Raw genomic sequence first — 21298 nt, 5'->3', positions numbered from 1 at the left:
TGTCTGGTAGGATGGTAGAGTCAGACAGTATTACTGTGTCTGGTAGGATGGTAGAGTCAGACAGTATCACTGTGTCTGGTAGGATGGTAGAATCAGACAGTATCACTGTGTCTGGTAGGATGGTAGAATCAGACAGTATCACTGTGTCTGGTAGGATGGTAGAGTCAGACAGTATCACTGTGTCTGGTAGGATGGTAGAATCAGACAGTATCACTGTGTCTGGTAGGATGGTAGAGTCAGAAAGTATCACTGTGTTTGGTAGGATGGTAGAATCAGACAGTATCACTGTGTCTGGTAGGATGGTAGAATCAGACAGTATCACTGTGTCTGGTAGGATGGTAGAATCAGACAGTATCACTGTGTCTGGTAGGATGGTAGAATCAGACAGTATCACTGTGTCTGGCCTGAGGACCTTAAATAAAATGGCAGGCACTGAGGGGGGAGGGGTCATTGTCTGTGTCCCAAAGGGAACCCTATTCCTGATGTAGTGCAGTACTTTTAATCAGGGTCCATAGGGCCTCTGGTCTAAAGTAGTGCACTATATATAGGGAATATGGTGCCAATAGGCTCTGGTCTAAAGTAGTGCACTATATATAGGGAATAGGGTGCCAATAGGCTCTGGTCTAAAGTAGTGCACTATATATAGGGAATAGGGTGCCAATAGGCTCTGGTCTAAAGTAGTACACTATGTAGGGAATAGGGTACCATTTGGGATTACAGTCTATGAGTTCTTCATCCGTTCACACACTCATCTCTGTGATGTCAGAATAACCTTGCAGCTGACCGCTGCCTGTAACATCCATGGTAATAACATGAGATAATAAAATATTGCTTTTATAATTAGTGCTGGTCAGAGTGCTGATCTAGGATTAGGTCCCCTCTAATCCATATAATCGTATTCATTATGAGTCATCTAAATTAAGGTCAAATTTATCCTATATCAGCACTCCTACTGTGACAATACTGGCCCTGATTCTGTACTTTAAATAACTGTTATAATTAGCTGAACATTCTCGCTAGTTTGCAATGCACTGGTATCAAGGTACCTAACGTGTTCCAGGAAACCATTCTCACACCATTACACCACCACCACTACCAGCCTGTACCATTGACACCAGGCAGGACGGATCCATGGACTCATGCTGCTTATGCCAAATCCTGACTCTGCCATCAGCATGACGTAACAGGAACTGGTATCTGTCGGTCCAGGCAATGTTTTTCCACTCCTCATTTGTGCGGTGTTGGTGATGGCGTGCCCACTGGAGCCACTTCTTCTTGTTTTTAGCTGATAGGAGTGAAACCCGTTGTGGTTGTCTGCTGTAATAACCATCCCTGACAAGGACCGTCGAGTTGTGTTTTCTGAGATGCTGTTCTACACACCACTGTTGTACTGTACCTTAATTTGTCTGTTTGTGGCTCGTCTGTTAGCTTGCATGATTCCTGCCATTCTCCTTCCACCTCTCATCAACAAGCTGTTTTTCACCCACAGGACTGCCGCTGACTGGATGTTTTTTTGTTTGTCTCACCGTTCTCAGTAAACCCTAGACACTGTCATGCGTGAAAATCCCAGGAGACCAGCTGTTTCTGAGATACTGGAACCGGTGCACCTGGCACCGACGATCAGACCACGCTCAAAGTTGCTTAGGTCACCAGTTTTTCCCATTCTAATGTTCAATCAAACAGTAACTGAATGCCTCAATGCCTGTCTGCCTGCTTTATATACAGTAGTAAGTCACGGCCATGTGACTGTCTGTAGGAGTGAACCATTTTCGTGAACGGGGCGGTGTACCTAATAAACTGGTCACTGAGTGTATACTGATGCTAATGGGAGGGTAGTAGTAGATGTACGGCTCTGATGCTGATGTACTCCTACATGAAGTAGTATTGTGTTGGTGTGTGATTTGATGGGAGGTTTGACGGTACACTGACGGTAATACACTCCTACTTGAAGTATGACACCATGTGACCATGACACCGTGTCACCATGTCGCCATGACACCATGACACCATGTCACACCCGGACACCATGTCACCATGTTGCCATGACACAATGACACTATTTCAACATGACACCTTGTCACACCTGGACAGCATGTCACCATGTCACCATGGCGCCATGTCATCGTGTCACCATGTCACCATGACACCATGACACTATTTCACCATGACACCATGACACCATGTCACCATGTCATCGTGTCACCATGTCACCATGTCACCATGACACCATGACACTATTTCACCATGACACTATTTCACCATGACACCATGACACCATGTCACCATGGCACCATGTCATCGTGTCACCATGTCACCATGACACCATGACACCCTGACTCCTTGACAGGGGGGACCCCTGAGTGATTGGAGTCATTCCCCCCTCCTCCTATTCACTCACTGCCTCTCCGACACCTCCCCCTCTCTCTCCTCTCAGAGGGGCGGTGGTAACAGCAGGACAGTAACTGGGGGAATGCCGGTTCAAACCCAAATGGAAAATAAGGCAATTAGAGGGTTGATGGTATCAGAATCTCAGGGTGCCAACTACTGCCATTAACTACTGCCATTATTAACAACTGCCATTAACTACTGCCATTATTAACAACTGCCATTGACTACTGCCATTAACTACTGCCATTATTAACAACTTTTATTGACTACTGCCATTAACTACTGTGTCACGGTAGTCGTAAGGAGAGGACCAAAACGCAGCGGGAATATGTACACTCATCTTCTTTATTATGGACAAAGAAGGAAAAACCCAAAACAAACACGTATACAAAACACAACAACGAATAACAGGCCAGTAAGGCACAAAGCTATACACAGCACAATCTCCCACAAACTAACAGGTGAAAACAGGCGACCTAAGTATGACTCTCAATCAGCAACAACGATGTACAGCTGTTCCTGATTGAGAATCATACCAGGCCAACACAGAAATACAAAACTAGAACAGCCCCTTAGAAATACAAACACAAGAACATACCCAACACCCCGGAACACATAAATCAAATTCCCCTCTACAATACACACACACCCCGAACCACCTAAATCAACTACCCCCTCTACATCGACACTTACACCAATAAACCCCAGAAACACTCTACACAAAATATCCCTCTATCTAAACACATACACAAAACCATGAAAACAAATACCCTCTGCCACGTCCTGACCAAACTACAATAACAAATAGACCCCTTTACTGGTCAGGATGTGACATACTGCCATTGACTACTACAATTAACTACTGCCATTGACTACTGCCATTAATTACTGCCATTGACTACTGCCATTGACTACTACAATTAACTACTCCCATTGACTACTACAATTAACTACTGCCATTGACTACTGCCATTAACTACTGCCATTGACAACTATAATTGACTACTGTCATTGACTACTACAATTGACTACTGCCATTGGCTTACTGCCATTGATTACTGCCATTGACAACTATAATTGACTACTGCCATTGGCTTACTGCCATTGACTGCTGCCATTGATTACTGCCATTGTGCCCTTGAGCAACTTAACCCAAGCAGCTGACCCTGTGCTGCTCCCAGCCTATGATGGTGTCCGGGTTAGGGGAACAACACAAGAGAGCAAAGACTCTGATTCACATTGGACAATTCAATCAATCAATAAATAAATTAATCTCTCTCTCTCTCCCTCTCTCCCTCCCTCCAGGTATGCACACAAGCATCAGTGAGATCCTGAAGGAGAAGACCCTGAAGCCGTCCCGTCGTAGCCTGCCCTGCCTGGCCCAGAGCCAAACCCACCCACAGAACATCAACCACTTCCTGTCCATGCCCCTCACCCCCGACGACAAGCCCCAGACACACCCACAGGCAGGGATTTTATCACGATAATTAGGTCACGATCAGTGTTGACCAGTCAATTCAGAAAGTAAAACCAAATTCCAATTTCAATCCCAAAGTTAGATTTAGCATCTTTCTCATTTAGAAAGATGCTAAAGATTTTTTTTTTCTACTGTATTATTGACTGTATGTTGTTTACTCCATGTGTAACTCTGTGTTGTTGTATGTTGTCGAACTGCTTTGCTTTATCTTGGCCAGGTCGCAATTGTAAATGAGAACTTGTTCTCAACTTGCCTACCTGGTTAAATAAAGGTGAAATAAAATAAATAAAAATAAAAAATTTAGAAAGGGGAGGGGACATTTGACCCATAGACTTGCACTTAACATGCAAAGAGAGGGGTGGAGCTACCGCCCTGTTTCCGCTCCTCGTTCTACTGTTTTTATAGTCTTTTCTAGTATTTCTTTAATCCAGATTTTATATTTTAATCGCGATTCTCAACTAAATATATGTCTTCTTCCACCTCTAACCTCAGGACCATCTGCAGTCAGTGCCTCAACTCCAGGTTCAGGACCAGGCCCAGCTGGCTGACCCCTGGCTACAGCACCAGGCACAGGACCACTGCCAGATCCAGGCACAACACACCCAACCTCTGACCCACAGTCACAGCACTTCCTGCACCCTCATCTCCTCCAAGACAGGTCAGTCAGTCGGTCGGTCAGCTGGTCGATCAGTCGGTTGGTCAGTTGGTCGATTGGTCGGTCAGTTGGTCGGTTCTGTCGGTCGGTCGGTCAGTTGGTTGATCGGTCGGTCGGTCAGTTGGTCGATTGGTCTGTCTGTCTGTCCGTCCGTCAGTCTCTGTCCCCCCACAGCCTGACGGAGATCTATACATGTATAAACACCAAAAATAAAAGCAGCAGACGCTTTTATCCACAGCGACTTGCAGTGCCGTTACTACAGTGCATGCAGTTTTATTGTGTATGTGATTCCTGCAGGAAGTAAACCCACAACACTAGTTCTAATGAGGCGTAGAGGGTTGAGGTAGGGGGAGACCATTATCGTTTAACGAGGTCATTGTAGGTTGATGTAGGGGGAGACCATTATTGTCTAACGAGGTCATTGTAGGTTGATGCAGGGGGAGACCATTATCGTCTAACGAGGTCATTGTGGTGTGATGTAGGGGGAGACCATTATCATATAACGAGGTCATTGTAGGTTGATGCAGGAGGAGACCATTATCGTCTAACGAGGTCATTGTGGTGTGATGTAGGGGGAGACCATTATCATCTAACGAGGTCATTGTAGGTTGATGCAGGGGGAGACCATTATCGTCTAACGAGGTCATTGTGGTGTGATGTAGGGGGAGACCATTATCATCTAACGAGTTCATTGTAGGTGTGATGCAATGGGAGACCATTAACACTGTCAGCCACAGCATCATGACATATATTGATGGTCCTCTCTCTGCACTATAATTTCTACTGTTTATCACAGACTGTTTACTGTTCATCATATGATAAATACATAATCCACTGAATAGACTGGTACTTAATGTACCGTCATGTAAGATTTGTTTATGACAATTCTGAATGCAATCGCAGGAAAATCACTTTTGAAAGAAGTTTTGGATGGGGATCCCAGCTTTCCATTGCTGCCACGTTCATTTTTCTACTCCTAAAATTGAGGGGGTGGCATGATTAATGCATGGCTGATTCAGAGGGGTTGGGTTAAATGCGGAAGACACATTTCAGTTGAATGCATTCAGTTGTACAACTGACTAGGTATCCCCCTTTCCCTTTAGGCGCAACAGATCTCTTACAGGGGCAATGGCGTCTTAAAAGGGCAATGACAAACACTACATGGACAAAAGTATATTTCAGCCACACCCGTTGCTGACAGGTGTATAAAATTGAGCACACAACCATGCAATCTCCATAGACAAACATTGGCAGTAGAATGGCCCGTACTGATGAGCTCAGTGACTGAAGAGCTCAGTGACTTACAATACCACCTTTCCAACAGGTCAGTTTGTCAAATTTCTGCTCTGCTAGAGCTGTGGAAATGTCTAGGAGCAACAACGGCTTAGCCACGAAGTGGTAGGCCACACAAGCTCACAGAACGGGACCGCCAAGGGCTGAAGCTTGTAAAAATCATCTGTCCTCTGTTGCAACACTCACTACCAAGTTCCAAACTGCCTCTGGAAGCAATGTCAGTGTAACAGTTTTGCTTCCGTCCCTCTCCTCGCCCCTACCTAGTCTCGAACCAGGGACCCTCTGCACACATCAACAACTGATACCCACGAAGCATCGTTACCCATCGCTCCACAAAAGCCGTGGCCCTTGCACAGCAAGGGGAACAACTACTTCAAGGTCTCAGAGCGAGTGACGTCACCGATTGAAACGCTATTAGCTCGCACCCCGCTAACTAGCTAGCAATTTCACACCGGTTACATCAGCACAAAAACTGTTTGTCGGGAGCTTCATGAAATGGGTTTCTATAGCCGACCAGCCGTACACAAGCCTATAATCACCATGCGCAATGCCAAGCGTCGGCTGGAGTGGTGTAAAGCTTGCCGCCTTTGGACTCTGGAGCAGTGGAAATGCGTTCTCTGGAGTGATGAATCACGCTTCACAATCTGGCAGTCCGATGGACGAATCTGGGTTTGGCACTATGCCCCAATGCATAGTGCCAAGGGATGGCCCTTTCCTGTTTCAGCATAACAATGCCCCCGTGCACAAAGCGAGGTCCATACAGAATTTTTTTTTGAGATCTGTGTGGAAGAACTTGACTGGCCCTGACCTCAACCCCATCAAACACCTTTGGGATGAATTGGAACGTCGACTGCGAGGCAGGCCCAATCGCCCGACATCGGTGCCTGATCTCACTAATGCTCTTGTGGCTGAATGGAAGCAAGTCCCCGCAGCAATGTTCCAACATCTAGTGAGAAGCTTTTCCAGAAGAGTGGAGACTGTTATAGCAACAAAGGGGGGGGGGGAACAACTCCATATTAATGACCATGATTTTGTAATGAAATGTTCGACGAGCAGGTGTGCAGATACTGTTGGCCAGAAACCAACAAAATTAAAACATTTGAGTGAATAATAATTTTTTTATTTATTTTATTTTATTTCACCTTTATTTAACCAGGTAGGCAAGTTGAGAACAAGTTCTCATTTACAATTGCGACCTGGCCAAGATAAAGCAAAGCAGTTCGACAACATACAACAACACAGAGTTACACATGGAGTAAAACAACATACAGTCAATAATACAGTAGAAAAAAATAAGACTATATACAATGTGAGCAAATGATGTGAGATAAGGGAGGTAAAGGCAAAAAAATGCCATGGTGGCAAAGTAAATAAAGTATAGCAAGAAAAACACTGGAATGGTAGATTTGTAGTTTGAAGAAAGTTCAAAGTTCAAATATAAATAATATGGTGCAAAGGAGCAAAATAAATAAAATAAATAAATACAGTAGGGGAAGAGGTAGTAGTTTGGGCTAAATTATAGATGGGCTATGTACAGGTGCAGTGATCTGTGAGCTGCTCTGACAGCTGGTGCTTAAAGCTAGTGAGGGAGATAAGTCTTTCCAGTTTCAGAGATTTTTGTAGTTCGTTCCAGTCATTGGCAGCAGAGAACTGGAAGGAGAGACGACCAAAGGAGGAATTGGCTTTAGGGGTGACCAGAGAGATATACCTGCTGGAGCGCGTGCTACAGGTGGGTGCTGCTATGGTGACCAGTGAGCGGAGATAAGGGGGGACTTTACCTAGCAGGGTCTTGTAGATGACCTGGAGCCAATGTGTTTGGCGACGATTATGAAGTGAAGGCCAGCCAACGAGAGCATACAGGTCGCAGTGGTGGGTTGTATATGGGGCTTTGGTGACAAAACGGATGGCACTGTGATGGACTGCATCCAGCTTGTTGAGTAGGGTATTGGAGGCTATTTTGTAAATGACATCGCCGAAGTCGAGGATTGGTAGGATGGTCAGTTTTACGAGGGTATGTTTGGCAGCATGAGTGAAGGATGCTTTGTTGCGAAATAGGAAGCCAATTCTAGATTTCACTTTGGATTGGAGATGATTGATGTGAGTCTGGAAGGAGAGTTTACAGTCTAACCAGACACCTAGGTATTTGTAGTTGTCCACAAATTCTAAGTTAGAACCGTCCAGAGAAGTTATGCTGGATGGGCGGGCAGGTGCAGGCAGCGATCGGTTGAAGAGCATGCATTTAGTTTTACTTGTGTTTAGGAGCAGTTGGAGACCACGGAAGGAGAGTTGAATGGCATTGAAGCTCGTCTGGAGGGTTGTTAACACAGTGTCCAAAGAAGGGCCAGAAGTATACAGAATGGTGTCGTCTGCGTAGAGGTGGATCAGAGATTCACCAGCAGCAAGAGCGACATCATTTATGTATACAGAGAAAAGAGTTGGCCCAAGAATTGAATTAATAATAATTTCAAAATAATAATGAATAATAACAATCAGGATGTTGTGTCCAATGAATGATGTATATAAACCCTGTTTTTCTGACGCTATGTATTGGCCATTGAGAGGCTTTGACGCCACCGGTCGGCCATATTGGTACTCCCCAGTAGGAGCAGTCCTCCATAGGAATAGGAATGAATGGAATTCTACAGTATTTCAATGAAATGTTTCAAGGACAAAATTACATGTATTTAAGAATTGTTCTTGTTGTAGGTCAGACAGTAACATTAGTACTCTCTGAAAATAAGACTTTAAAAGATTATTTGTATGTTTAGCTCACATAATCCAATTTAAAAGTATGCATTAAAGTGTCTGTAATATAATAAAGGTGTCAAAAAATAATGTAGACTAAACATTAATAAATGTATTTATATATAGCTTCCAAACATGTTTTACAAATGAGGAGTACTAAGATGGCTGTGCGGTGGCTTCAGTACAGCGCCCCCTGTCAGTCATCCAGGGTTTATACATATCATTGTGTCCAATGGGGTAAATGCAGCTGGACCAATCCCATGCTTCTGTCTTTCTATTCATAGCCACTATGCTGCATCAGTTGGGTTACAGGTAATAATGCCTATTGCTAATAGCACATCTGATGATAATATTTATATATATATTTTCCAATATGTTATTGGACTCATTTCTGGAGGTAGAAATTATATTTCATATGATGTCGGCATCATCATTTTTAAAATAAAATCATTTTGGAGTAGAATGTCCATTTTAAAGTCTCCAGAACTGAGCTTCTCAGTCCTTCTACATAAAAAATGATCCCTAAGCAAGGTGACTGGAATTGGTTAAACATGTACAAAATTGATCCTCTTACCCTAAAAGCTTGATGGTCATTTTGCCCCCCCCCCCCCACCCGCAGACAATCGACCTGAGATCGACTTAAGTTTCAGTCATGGGATTTTTGTTGTTGTTGCTTGAACCCCTGTGATAGCATGTTATAGGGGTTTTATTCATTGTTGGCCGACTGTATACTTCTATTATGTACCGTATTAGAAAATATGAAGTGGATATTCAATTGGCAGATCCAAAGGTTATGCTTAGACATAAGGGTTAATGAACCACCATCCAGAACCATTACAAAATCTACTATTTTTACATAGATTTTCATAGTGACAGTGACTGCTTACACATAATATGAATTTGAAATGATTGTGAGACAGCTTCAGGAGGAAGGGAGGTGTAATGTGGCGGCTGCCGATGAAGGCTGTCACCACTGAGGGGAAAATTATGCAGCGGTGTGGTGAAAAACACACCACATTGAGACTCTGTGGAGTAGTTAAATGTCACAGGGAGAAGAAAATAATCATTCACCTCTAATGGTGAAATGTGTAGCAGTAGGAGAATTCACTCAAAAGACCATTCACGTTCAAATGAGTAGTTTAGCATGACTCAGAAGTCTCTGTGCATCCCAAATTGCACCTTATTCCCCTACATAGTGCAGTACTTTGCACCTAGGGCTCTGGTCAAAAGTAGTGCACTGTCTAGGTAACAGCCTCTGTCTATTCTGAGCACGATCCGAGCAGAGAAAAATATACCCTGGTGTCAGATCCGTTTGTGCCGTCAGATCTGGGAGAAGGCTAGTTAAAAATACGATCATGATGCAGGACTCGTGGAACTAACGTTCCCCGTCTCTCTCGAGATCACGTTTGGGTCATCGCTAAAGATATGAGAGGATCCAAAAGATCTGAGCTCTGTCTGAAAATCCCCCCCCTCGTTTGGATTAAAGAAAACAGATAAAACTTTCCAGGCTTCTTTCAGACTCTGGCGATGGCAGAACGACTGACATGATTTAGCTTTGAACTCCCACTCATCCTTTCCCCCTGATGCTTCCATAGGGGTGGTGTCCCAAATGGCTCCCTATTCCCTATGTAGTGCACTACTTTAGACCAGAGCTCTATGGACACTTTGGTCAACAGTAGTGCACCACTTTTTAGGGAATAGGGTGTCATTTGGGACGTAGGCCCAGAGTAGAAACGCTTCACAGAATTAACACGGATCTTTCTCCCACCTCCATACATGACATTGATTGTTATAAAGTTCACTTTAATAATGTTTGCATATCTTTCACTACTCATCTCATATGTACAGTTGAAGTTGGACATTTACATACACCGTAGCCAAATACGTTAAAACTCAGTTTTTCACAATTCCTGACATTTAATCCTAGTAAAACTTCCATGTTTAAGGTCAGTTAGGATCACCAATTTATTTTAAGAATGTGAAATGTCAGAATAATAGTAGAGAGAATGATTTATTTTTTATGTTTACATATCTTGCATTAGTCATCTCATATTGTAACGGGTGCCGTATGAAGTAGACCAAGGTGCAGCGGGAAAATGTATACTCATCTTCTTATTTATTATAAAAGAAGGAAAAACCAAAAGAAACACGTATACAAAAATGAACGAACGACACTAAACAGTCCCGTCAGGTGCTACATACACTAAACAGGAAATAACTACCCACAATTCCCGTAACCAAAACACCCCTATACATAGGACCTTCAATCAGAGGCAACGAGGAACAGCTGCCTCCAATTGAAGGACAAATCAACAAACTAAACATAGAACTAGAAAGACTAGACTAGAACATAGAAATATACTAACATAGAACATAAACCAAAACCCCGGAACACTCTAATCAAACACCCCTCTACAAAACACATAGCCCAACAAACCCCGAAACACTCTAAACAAATACCCCCTGCCACGTCCTGACCAAACTAATATAACAAATAACCCCTTTACTGGTCAGGACGTGACAGTACCCCCCCCCCCCCCAAAGGTGCAGACCCTGGAGGCACCTCACACAAAAAACACAAAAATAACCCCCCCAAAAAAAATAATCCCAACTAAAGGGAGGGAAGGGAGGGTGGCCACCGTCACCAACGGTTCTTGTGCTACACCCCCCCCCCTCCCCAATCCACCTACTATGGAGGTGGCTCAGGCTCCGGCCTTACTCCCCAACCTAACCTGTCCACCCCCGCTAAATATTTATTAATTGTTACCCTTCCCGAAGTCTCTGGGCTATGGCGCATCGCTGTGGACCTTGGGCTGATATGCATTGCTGGAGACCTCAGGCTGATGCGTGTTGCTGGAGACCTCGGGCTGAAGGGCAACTCTGGCTGCGCCGATTCCGGACTGTAGAGCGACTCTGGCTGCGCCGATTCCAGACTGTAGAGCGACTCTGGCTGCGCTGATTCCAGACTGTAGAGCGACTCTGGCTGCGCCGATTCCGGACTGTAGGGCGACTCTGGCTGCGTCGATTCCGGACTGTAGGGCGACTCTCGCTGCGTCGATTCCGGACTGTAGGCCGTCTCTCGCGGCTCCGGACTGTGGGTCGTCTCCCTCGGGTCCGGACTGTGGGCCGTTTCTCTCTGCTCCGGACTGTGGGCCGTCTCTCTCGTCTCCGGACTGTGGGCCGTCTCTCTCGGCTCCGGACTGTGGGCCGTCTCTCTACGGGGCACTGTCGCCGGAAGCTCTGGAAGGGGCACTGTCGCCGGACACTCTGGATGGGGCACTGTCGCTGGAAGCTCTGGACGGGGCACTGTTGCCGGAAGCTCTGGACGGGGCACTGTTGCCGGAAGCTCTGGACGAGGCACTGTCGCCGGAAGCTCTGGACGAGGCACTGTCGTCGGAAGCTCTGGACGGGGACTGTGCACTGAAGGCCTGATGTGTGGGGCTGGCTTAGGAAGCACCAGCCTAGGGACACGCACCACAGGACTAGTGCGAGGAGCAGGAGCAGGACGAGCTGGACTGGGCTGACGCACTGGAGGCCTGGTGCGTGGGGCTGGTAGTGGAGGTACCAGACTGGAGACACGCACCCCAAGGCTAGTGCGAGGAGCGGGAACAGGACGTACTAGACTGGGCTGACGCACTGGAGGCCTGGTGCGTGGGGCTGGTAGTGGACACGCCAGACTGGAGACACGCACCTCAGGGCTAGAGGAGCGGGAACTGGATACACCGGGCCATGGGTAAGCACTGGAGGTCTGGAGCGCACCTCTTGCACAACCCGACCTGGCTGGATGGTAATAGCAGCCCTGCACGAGCGGAGTGCTGGCACAGGGCGAACTGGGCTGTGCAGAGGCCTGATGGTTGCCGTGCGTAGAGCAGGCGTAGGGTAGCCTGAACCTAGGAGGCGCACTGGTGGCCAGATGCGCTGTGCAGGCATCCTCCTTCCAGGCTGGATGCCCACTCTAGCGCGGCACTTGCGAGGGGCTGGGATCGCTTGCACCGGACTGTGCGTGCGCATGGGCGAGATCGTGCGCACTTCCGCATACTCCGGCGCTCTCCACTCCATATGCTCCCCATAATAAGCACGGGGAGTTGGCTTAGGGCTCACCCTTGGCCCAGCCAAACTACCCGTGTGCCCCCCCCCCCAATTTTTTTTATTGGGGTGCCTCTCGTGCTTCCCAATCGACGCGTATAACGCCTCATACCGGCGCCGCTCTGCCTTGGCTGCCTCTATCTCCTCCGGTGGACTATGGTATTCACCAGCCTGGTGCCATGGTCCAGCCCCGTCCAGAATCTCCTCCCATGTCCACGATTCCCTGTAGTCCACCTAATTCCTCTCCAGCTCCTTACCCCGCTGCTTGGTCCGTTTGTGGTGGGTAGTTCTGTAACGGGTGTCGTATGAAGTAGACCAAGGTGCAGCGGGAAAATGTATACTCATCTTCTTATTTATTATAAAAGAAGGAAAAACCAAAAGAAACACGTATACAAAAACGAACAAACAATACCAACAGTAAAACAATAACGCACCTATACATAGGACCTTCAATCAGAGGCAACGAGGAAAAGCTGCCTCCAATTGAAGGACAAATCAATAAACTAAACATAGAACTAGAAAGACTAGACTAGAACATAGAAATATACTAACATAGAACATAAACCAATACCCCGGAACACTCTAATCAAACACCCCTCTACAAAACACATAGCCCAACAAACCCCGAAACACTCTAAACAAATATCCCCTGCCACGTCCTGACCAAACTATAATAACAAATAACCCCTTTACTGGTCAGGACGTGACACATATGTATATACCGTATTATATAAAATCTATTGCATCTTAGTCTATGCCTCTTTTACATGGCTCATCCTTATATTTATATATTCTTATTCCATTCCTTTACTTAGATTTGTGTGTATTGGGTATTTGTTGTGGAATTGTTAGATATTACTTGTTAGATATTGCTGCACTGTTGGGAACTAGAAGCGCAAGCATTTCACTACACTCGCAATAACATCTGCTAACCATGTGTATGTGACCAATAAAATGTGATTAGATTTGATTGAAGCCAAAACAAATACAGGTAACTACATTACCAGTTGGTTAGAGTGCAACACTAACAATGCTAAGGTTGTGACTGCAATTCCTAAAGCAATAACATAGTGTAGGCATATGGGGATCATAGGGTTTGCTAACCGGCACAGTCTAGTACTGTACTCCCTGTCCTGTCCACTTCACCACCTCGTGTACTGTGTTTGTCTGTCTTTGGCAGAAGCTGTGAAGGACCGTTATGTATAGAAGGAATAGCAATGTTCAAGCATTACCTTTATGCCTACAGTAACAACATGTCCTGACCACTGCTCGTTCGGTCTGTCTAGGTCTGGCAGAAGCTGTCAAGGACCACTACGAGGAGGAGGCAGAAGCTAGTACGTACGAGGCAGGAAGGACAGACGAGTCGTTTCTCATTCAGAAACCTGCCACCCGAGCTAAATTAGAGGCACGCGTAGATTCACTTCAGGTACCCCATGCATGTGTATGCTCACACACACACACACACACACACACACACACACACACACACACACACACACACACACACACACACACACACACACACACACACACATACACACACACACACACACACACACACACACACACACACACACACACACACACACACACAGACAAACACACATAGACATAGACACACACACACACACATAGACACACACACACACACACACATATAGACACACACACACACACACACACACATAGACACACACATGTAGACACACACACACACACACACACACACACACATAGACATAGACACACACACATAGACACACACACACACACACACACACACACAGACATAGACATAGACACACACACATCGACACACACACACACACACACACACATATAGACACACACACACACACACCTAGACACACACATAGACACACACACACACGTAGACACATACACACACATAGACACACACATAGACACACACATAGACACACACACAGACACCCACACACAGACACACACACACACACACACACACACACACACACACACACACACACACACACACACATAGACACACAGAGACACACACCCTCACACAATAACCCGAATGATATTGCACCAATCTTTTCCAATATCTCACAGTTATGCAGCTTATGAATGGGTTGTGAATGCCTTATGTAGGTACCCTAATCAGTATTATTGATAAAAACATATTTCCGTAGGGGACCAACCCGGGGCAGCCGTCCGGTCTGCTGTTCAGAGATGGGAAGAAGCGTATCGATTACATCCTGGTGTATAAGAAGTCTAGTCCTCTGGTGGAAAAGAGAGTCACCTTTGAAAGGAACCTGAGAGCTGAGGGGCTAATGCTGGAGAAAGAGGTAGGGTAGACCTACATGCTCTGATATACTATAGTATACAGGAAATACCTGGTGTCGTTGTACTCCAGTCCACATATTGAGTGTCGCGGTCTCTAGTGCGATCTCCGGAGTGGCTCTATTTCTCTAAAGAATCTAAAAAGATGAACACAGAAATACTGGATATTTTTTAACTCTTATTATGGTCTTGAATTGGACTCACATTTTTGGGGTCACGGTCTTGTCCACCTCCCAGTCTTGGTCTTGACTCGGGCCCCCCCTACGGTCTCGGTCTTGACTCGGCCCCCCCTACGGTCTCGTTCTTGACTCACCCCCCCTCTGGTCTTGGACTTGACTCGGTCCCCCCCTCTTGTCTTGGTCTTGACTCAGCCTCCCCCACCTCCAAGACAGTGGGGGAGGGGGGGAGGCCGAGTCAATGTAGTACATTACTGCTTTCTACTACAATGCCATTAATGTAGCACATTACTACTGTATACTACAACTACATTAATATACTACATTACTACTGTATACAACAACTACATTAATATAGTATACATTAATACAGCCTTCCCTGTGGCTCAGTTGGTAGAGCATGGTGTTTGCAACGCCAGCATGGTGTGTGCAACGCCAGGGTTGTGGGTTCGATTCCCACGGGGGGCAGTACAAAAAAAAAAATAATAATGTATGAAATGTATTCACTACTGTAGGTCGCTCTGGATAAGAGCGTCTGCTAAATGACTAAAATGTAAAACATTTTACATATTCTACTACTGTAAACCACAATGACATTATTATTGTAAATACTATAGTACTGTATACTACAACTACATTAATATAGTACATCACTACTGTATACTACAACTACGTTAATAAATTACATTACTACAGTATGCTATAACTACATTAATTTAATACATTACTGCTGTATACTACAACTACATTAATATAGTACATTACTACTGTATTTTATAACTACATTCATTTAGTACATTACTACTGTATACTGCAACTACATTAATATTTTACAATACTACTGTATACTACAAATACATTAATATAGTACATTACTACTGTATATTACAACTACATTAATATAGTACATTACTACTGTATACTATAACTACATTAATATAGTGCATACTCTACTACTGTATACTATAACTACATTAATATAGTACATTACTACTGTATACTACAACTACATTAATATAGTACATACTCTGCTACTGTATGCTATAACTACATTAATATAGTACATACTCTTTCCCATATTCTCCCTTCAGCTCTGTATTAATGACAAAGTTTCTCCTTCTCTTTGTATCTGGTTACAGAAACTAGTGTGAAGCCCATTTTTAGACAATGCCTTGAATTTGTTTTAACAGCTTTTATTTATCTATTTGGTAAATAATAAGTGCTGTGGCACTCGTGAGTATTTTCTCAAATATTGGCATCAGATTGTTAGATATTAGTTTTTGTCACAAGCTAATTTCTAGTTTTGTGCCCTCTAAAGCCGTCTCTGACCAACACCGACATCATGTTTGTGAAGATCCATGCTCCGTGGGACACTCTCTGTAAATACGCTGAGCAGATGAATATCAGAATGCCATTCAGGTAGCACATCCTATGAATACCTTCTTCATAATGCATTATAAACACATTTATAAGGTTTATGAGCAATATACATAATGCATTATAATGCACGACATAAGCGTTAATAACTGCTCATAAACATCTATAACAACAGCACGTTCTATAAAGCATTAGGTCTATTTGTATGGCTTGATCTGTTGGATTCTTCCACCCATCCCACAATATCTCATTTGTTATATATCTTTCAGAAAAAAAAGTTACTTTACGGATTGGAAGAGCAAAGCTATGGGCAGGTATGTGGATTTTCAGTATGATCGTAAAGTTCAGCCACAGTGTGCTGCTGAGCTGACTGGCTGAGCACTGCAGAGCACTTCTAATGAAATACACAATCGTCAGCATTCAGCACAGCTGGAGTGAGTCTGTTCTAGATGAGAGCATCTAGCTGTTATTTTAAGATGTAGCCATCATCGGCCGTCAGGGAGTTGGATGATCTAGCTGTTATTTTAAGATGTAGCCATCATCGACCGTCAGGGAGTTCGATGATCTAGCTGTTATTTTAAGATGTAGCCATCATCGACCGTCAGGGAGTTCGATGATCTAGCTGTTATTTTAAGATGTAGCCATCATCGGGCATCAGGGAGTTGGATGATCTAGCTGTTATTTTAAGATGTAGCCATCATCGACCGTCAGGGAGTTAGATGATCTAGCTGTTATTTTAAGATGTAGCAATCATCGGCCGTCAGGGAGTTAGATGATCTAGCTGTTATTTTAAGATGTAGCCATCATCGGCCATCAGGGAGTTAGATGATCTATCTGTTATTTTAAGATGTAGCCATCATCGGCCATCAGGGAGTTGGATGATCTATCTGTTATTTTAAGATGTAGCCATCATCGGCCGTCAGGGAGTTAGATGATCTATCTGTTATTTTAAGATGTAGCCATCATCGGCCGTCAGGGAGTTGGATGATCTAGCTGTTATTTTAAGATGTAGCCATCATCGGCCATCAGGGAGTTAGATAATCTAGCTGTTATTTTAAGATGTAGCCATCATCGACCGTCAGGGAGTTAGATGATCTAGCTGTTATTTTAAGATGTAGCCATCATCGGCCATCAGGGAGTTAGATGATCTATCTGTTATTTTAAGATGTAGCCATCATCGGCCGTCAGGGAGTTAGATAATCTAGCTGTTATTATAAGATGTAGCCATCATCGGCCGTCAGGGAGTTAGATAATCTATCTGTTATTTTAAGATGTAGCCATCATCGGCCGTCAGGGAGTTAGATAATCTAGCTGTTATTATAAGATGTAGCCATCATCGGCCGTCAGGGAGTTAGATAATCTAGCTGTTATTATAAGATGTAGCCATCATCGGCCATCAGGGAGTTACTTGCCTATCTCCCCCTTCTGAGTACTTCTGTACTCTCTAAACAAAGCATGGAAGAGGTTAACTGTCATTTAATCACAGAGGGTGAATGGGTCAAACTGTCATCTAGCTCTACCCCAGTGGACTTAATTCAGGATTTTATTAATTAGTTCAGGATTAGTTTATCCTTCTATTTAAACCTGTTATGTTGTGTGTAAGAATGTGCGATTTAAGCTCTGTTAAGCCCAATAAGTCACCCTGAATAAAGTAAAGTTTCTGCAAAACAAATGAATCATAATAATGCAGTCTCCCGACAGAGATGTTTAGGAAGACGGTTGTAATTATAGGACTATAACATACTGTTTGTGTAGAAAGTATAAACAGTAAATGTATGTCATTGTGACACTAATGTGAGCCAGTCTAATTACTCATTTTTATCACTGAGCAAACACAACAGTCTCTAGGATAATCCTTGTAATTAATTCTTTAATCCTGTATTTTCTGTTGTTTCTCCCTGCAGCCGGTTCCATCTGAGGTGTCGTCAGATAAAGAGCTGGTTACCCAGGAACCCCATGAAGCTGGACAAAGAGGCCTTACCTGATCTAGAGGAGACAGACTGCTATACAGCCCCGTTCAGCAGGGCACGCATGCACCAGTAGGTTCTATACCTCAACCCCCTAACCTAACCCTAACCCTTACCTCAACCCCCTAACCTAACCCTAACCCTTACCTGATCTAGAGGAGACAGACTGCTATACAGCCCCGTTCAGCAGGGCACGTATGCACCAGTAGGTTCTATACCTCAACCTCCTAACCTAACCCTTACCTCAACCCCCTAACCTAATCCTAACCCTTACCTCAACCCCCTAACCTAACCCTAACCCTTACCTCAACCCCATAAACTAACCCTTACCTCAACCTCCTAACCTAACCTAACCCTAACCCTTACCTCAACCCCCTAATCTAACCCTAACCCTTACCTCAACCCCATAAACTAACCCTTACCTCAACCTCCTAACCTAACCCTAACCCTTACCTCAACCTCCTAATCTAACCCTAACCCTTACCTCAACCTCCTAATCTAACCCTAACCCTTACCACAACACCCTAACCTAACTCTAACTCTAACCCTTACCTCAACCCCCTAACCCTAAACCTTACCTCAACCCCCTAACCTAACCCTTACCTCAGCCCCCTAACCTTAACCTTTACCTCAACCCCCTAACCTAACCCTAACCCTTACCTTAATCCCCTAACCTAACCTAACCCTAACCCTCACCTCAACCCCCTAACATTAATCCTTACCTCAACCCCCTAACCTAACCCTAACACAGCCCCGTTCAGTAGGGCACGCATGCATCAGTGGGTTACACACACACACACACGCACACACACACACACACACACACACACACACACACACACACACACACACACACACACATACACACACACACACACACACACACACACACACACACACACACACACACACACACACACACACACACACACACACAGCTCTAACAGCTTGTGAATAGGGATAGAATAGATAGACTGGGTTATTTGTATTCTATAATGTGTGTTTGTATAGGCTGCATTGGAGAGTAGAGGAGGACATGATAAAGCCTACAGCAGCGGTAACTGGTTCTGTTATGACAACCCCTACTCTCCCTTTCTCTTTTGTTTTCATCTCCTCATCTCCTTCTGCCATTTTGTTGTCATCTCATCTCATTCTGCCATTTTGTTTTCATCACCTCATCTCATTCTTCCATTTTGTTTTCATCTCCTCATCTCTTTCTGCCATTTTGTTTTCATCTCATCTCATTCTGTCATTTTGTTTTCATCTCCTTATCTCTTTCTGCCATTTTCTTTTTATCTCCTCAGCTCTTTCTGCCATTTTGTTTTCATCTCCTAATCTCATTCTGCCATTTTGTGTTCATCTCCTCATCTCTTTCTGCCATTTTGTTTTCATCTCCTCAGCTCGTTCTGCCAGTTTGTTTTCATCTCCTCAGCTCGTTCTGCCAGTTTGTTTTCATCTCAGCTCTTTCTGCCATTTTTTTTTCATCTCCTCAGCTCTTTCTGCCAGTTTGTTTTCATCTCTTCATCTCTTTCACAACCTTTGTTCTTGGATTAAAAAACATCAAATAAACATTTACTGGTCCTGGAAAGCTTTGCTATTTTAGTGGGAAGTTTATTAGATGAAGAGTTATTGATATGTTTTAAGAATGTGATTGACTGCTGACTCTTAGTTGTTGGTTTCTTCTCTCCTCAGTTTTACAACTATGGATGCCTGTCTAGCAGGCTTGCCGATTAACTGATAGCAGATACTTTAGAAAAACTAGATGATTACTTCTTGGATTTCTTTTAAATTCAGAAAGGATTGTTTGCGAGAGAAAAAAATCATTACGACACCTTTCAGTTTTCTCAAAGACATTAAATTCAGCGTTGAAAAAATACCCAAGTTTAAGTTTGTTCCACCTGAGCGAGTCTGACCACAAGTCAGAGACCACTATGACAACACACCAAATCCATTTTGATGGATCTTTTTTGTCTTATTCTAATGCCTGTTAAGGGGAAAAGTAATCATAAAGTAACTGAAAGTAATCCAATTACATTACTGAGTTTGGGTAATCCTAAAATTACGTTACTGATAAAAATTTGGGACAGGTAACTAGTAACTGTAACTGATTACAAAAAAGAAAGTAACCTATCAAACCTTGCTGTCTAGAATGGATGATAATGTATACTGTATCATAATTCTTTAGCAAATCCTTGCTAATGAGCCACTTTCCAATTCCCCCCAAGTGGGTTAACCCTATTGGGGCGATGCATAGTGGGACTGCCTTTCACGCCAGTGACCAGGGTTCTATTCCCACGTCCTCCGTTTGCTATAAAAGACAATGATGATTTGTTTGTTTGTTTGTTTTACTCTCTTCTCTCAGTTTTACCATCAACAACAGACATACGTTCTTCTCCAACTCCACCAGAAGCAGGATAGTCCACCATGTTCTCCAACGCACCAAGTATGAGGACGGGAAGTCTAAGATGGGTACAGAGCTACATTATCTATCTATCTATCTATCTATCTATCTATCTATCTATCTATCTATCTATCTATCTATCTATCTATCTATCTATCTATCTATCTATCTATCTATCTATCTATCTATCTATCTATCTATCTATCTATCTATCTACTTTATATATCAGGGGTTGTCCTTAAATCTTATTGCATCTTAGGCTTTGAAACACCCTATGTAGACTCAATATTCATTGTACAAAACAAAATGCAGTATTTTACAATGCACATCTGAAATACAGTGACTGTGAATGATAATCCAATAATACTACAGTTCAACGTGATGGTACATAATACCAATCATCATAGT

At 43.9% G+C, this 21298-nt stretch overlaps 1 protein-coding gene across 3 annotated transcripts in view; it reads left to right on the top strand.

The window, feature by feature from the left end:
* ano3 (anoctamin 3) overlaps positions 1-21298 on the top strand; it is a 130248-nt gene that overhangs the window by 37399 nt on the left and 71551 nt on the right. For all 3 annotated transcript variants that reach the window (XM_029751849.1, XM_029751848.1, XM_029751847.1), the window contains exons 2-9: positions 3694-3854; positions 4358-4523; positions 13931-14070; positions 14819-14974; positions 16464-16564; positions 16792-16836; positions 18427-18561; positions 20852-20958. In XM_029751849.1, the coding sequence (XP_029607709.1) occupies positions 3694-3854; positions 4358-4523; positions 13931-14070; positions 14819-14974; positions 16464-16564; positions 16792-16836; positions 18427-18561; positions 20852-20958 (1011 nt within the window). The remainder of the gene's footprint in view (positions 1-3693; positions 3855-4357; positions 4524-13930; positions 14071-14818; positions 14975-16463; positions 16565-16791; positions 16837-18426; positions 18562-20851; positions 20959-21298) is intronic.

The sequence above is a fragment of the Salmo trutta genome, chromosome 4, assembly GCF_901001165.1.
Source record: "Salmo trutta chromosome 4, fSalTru1.1, whole genome shotgun sequence".
Classification (NCBI taxonomy): Eukaryota; Metazoa; Chordata; class Actinopteri; order Salmoniformes; family Salmonidae; genus Salmo; species Salmo trutta.
The sequence above is the reverse complement of the archived record's forward strand: the minus strand, read 5'-3'. Positions and strand labels throughout refer to the sequence as shown.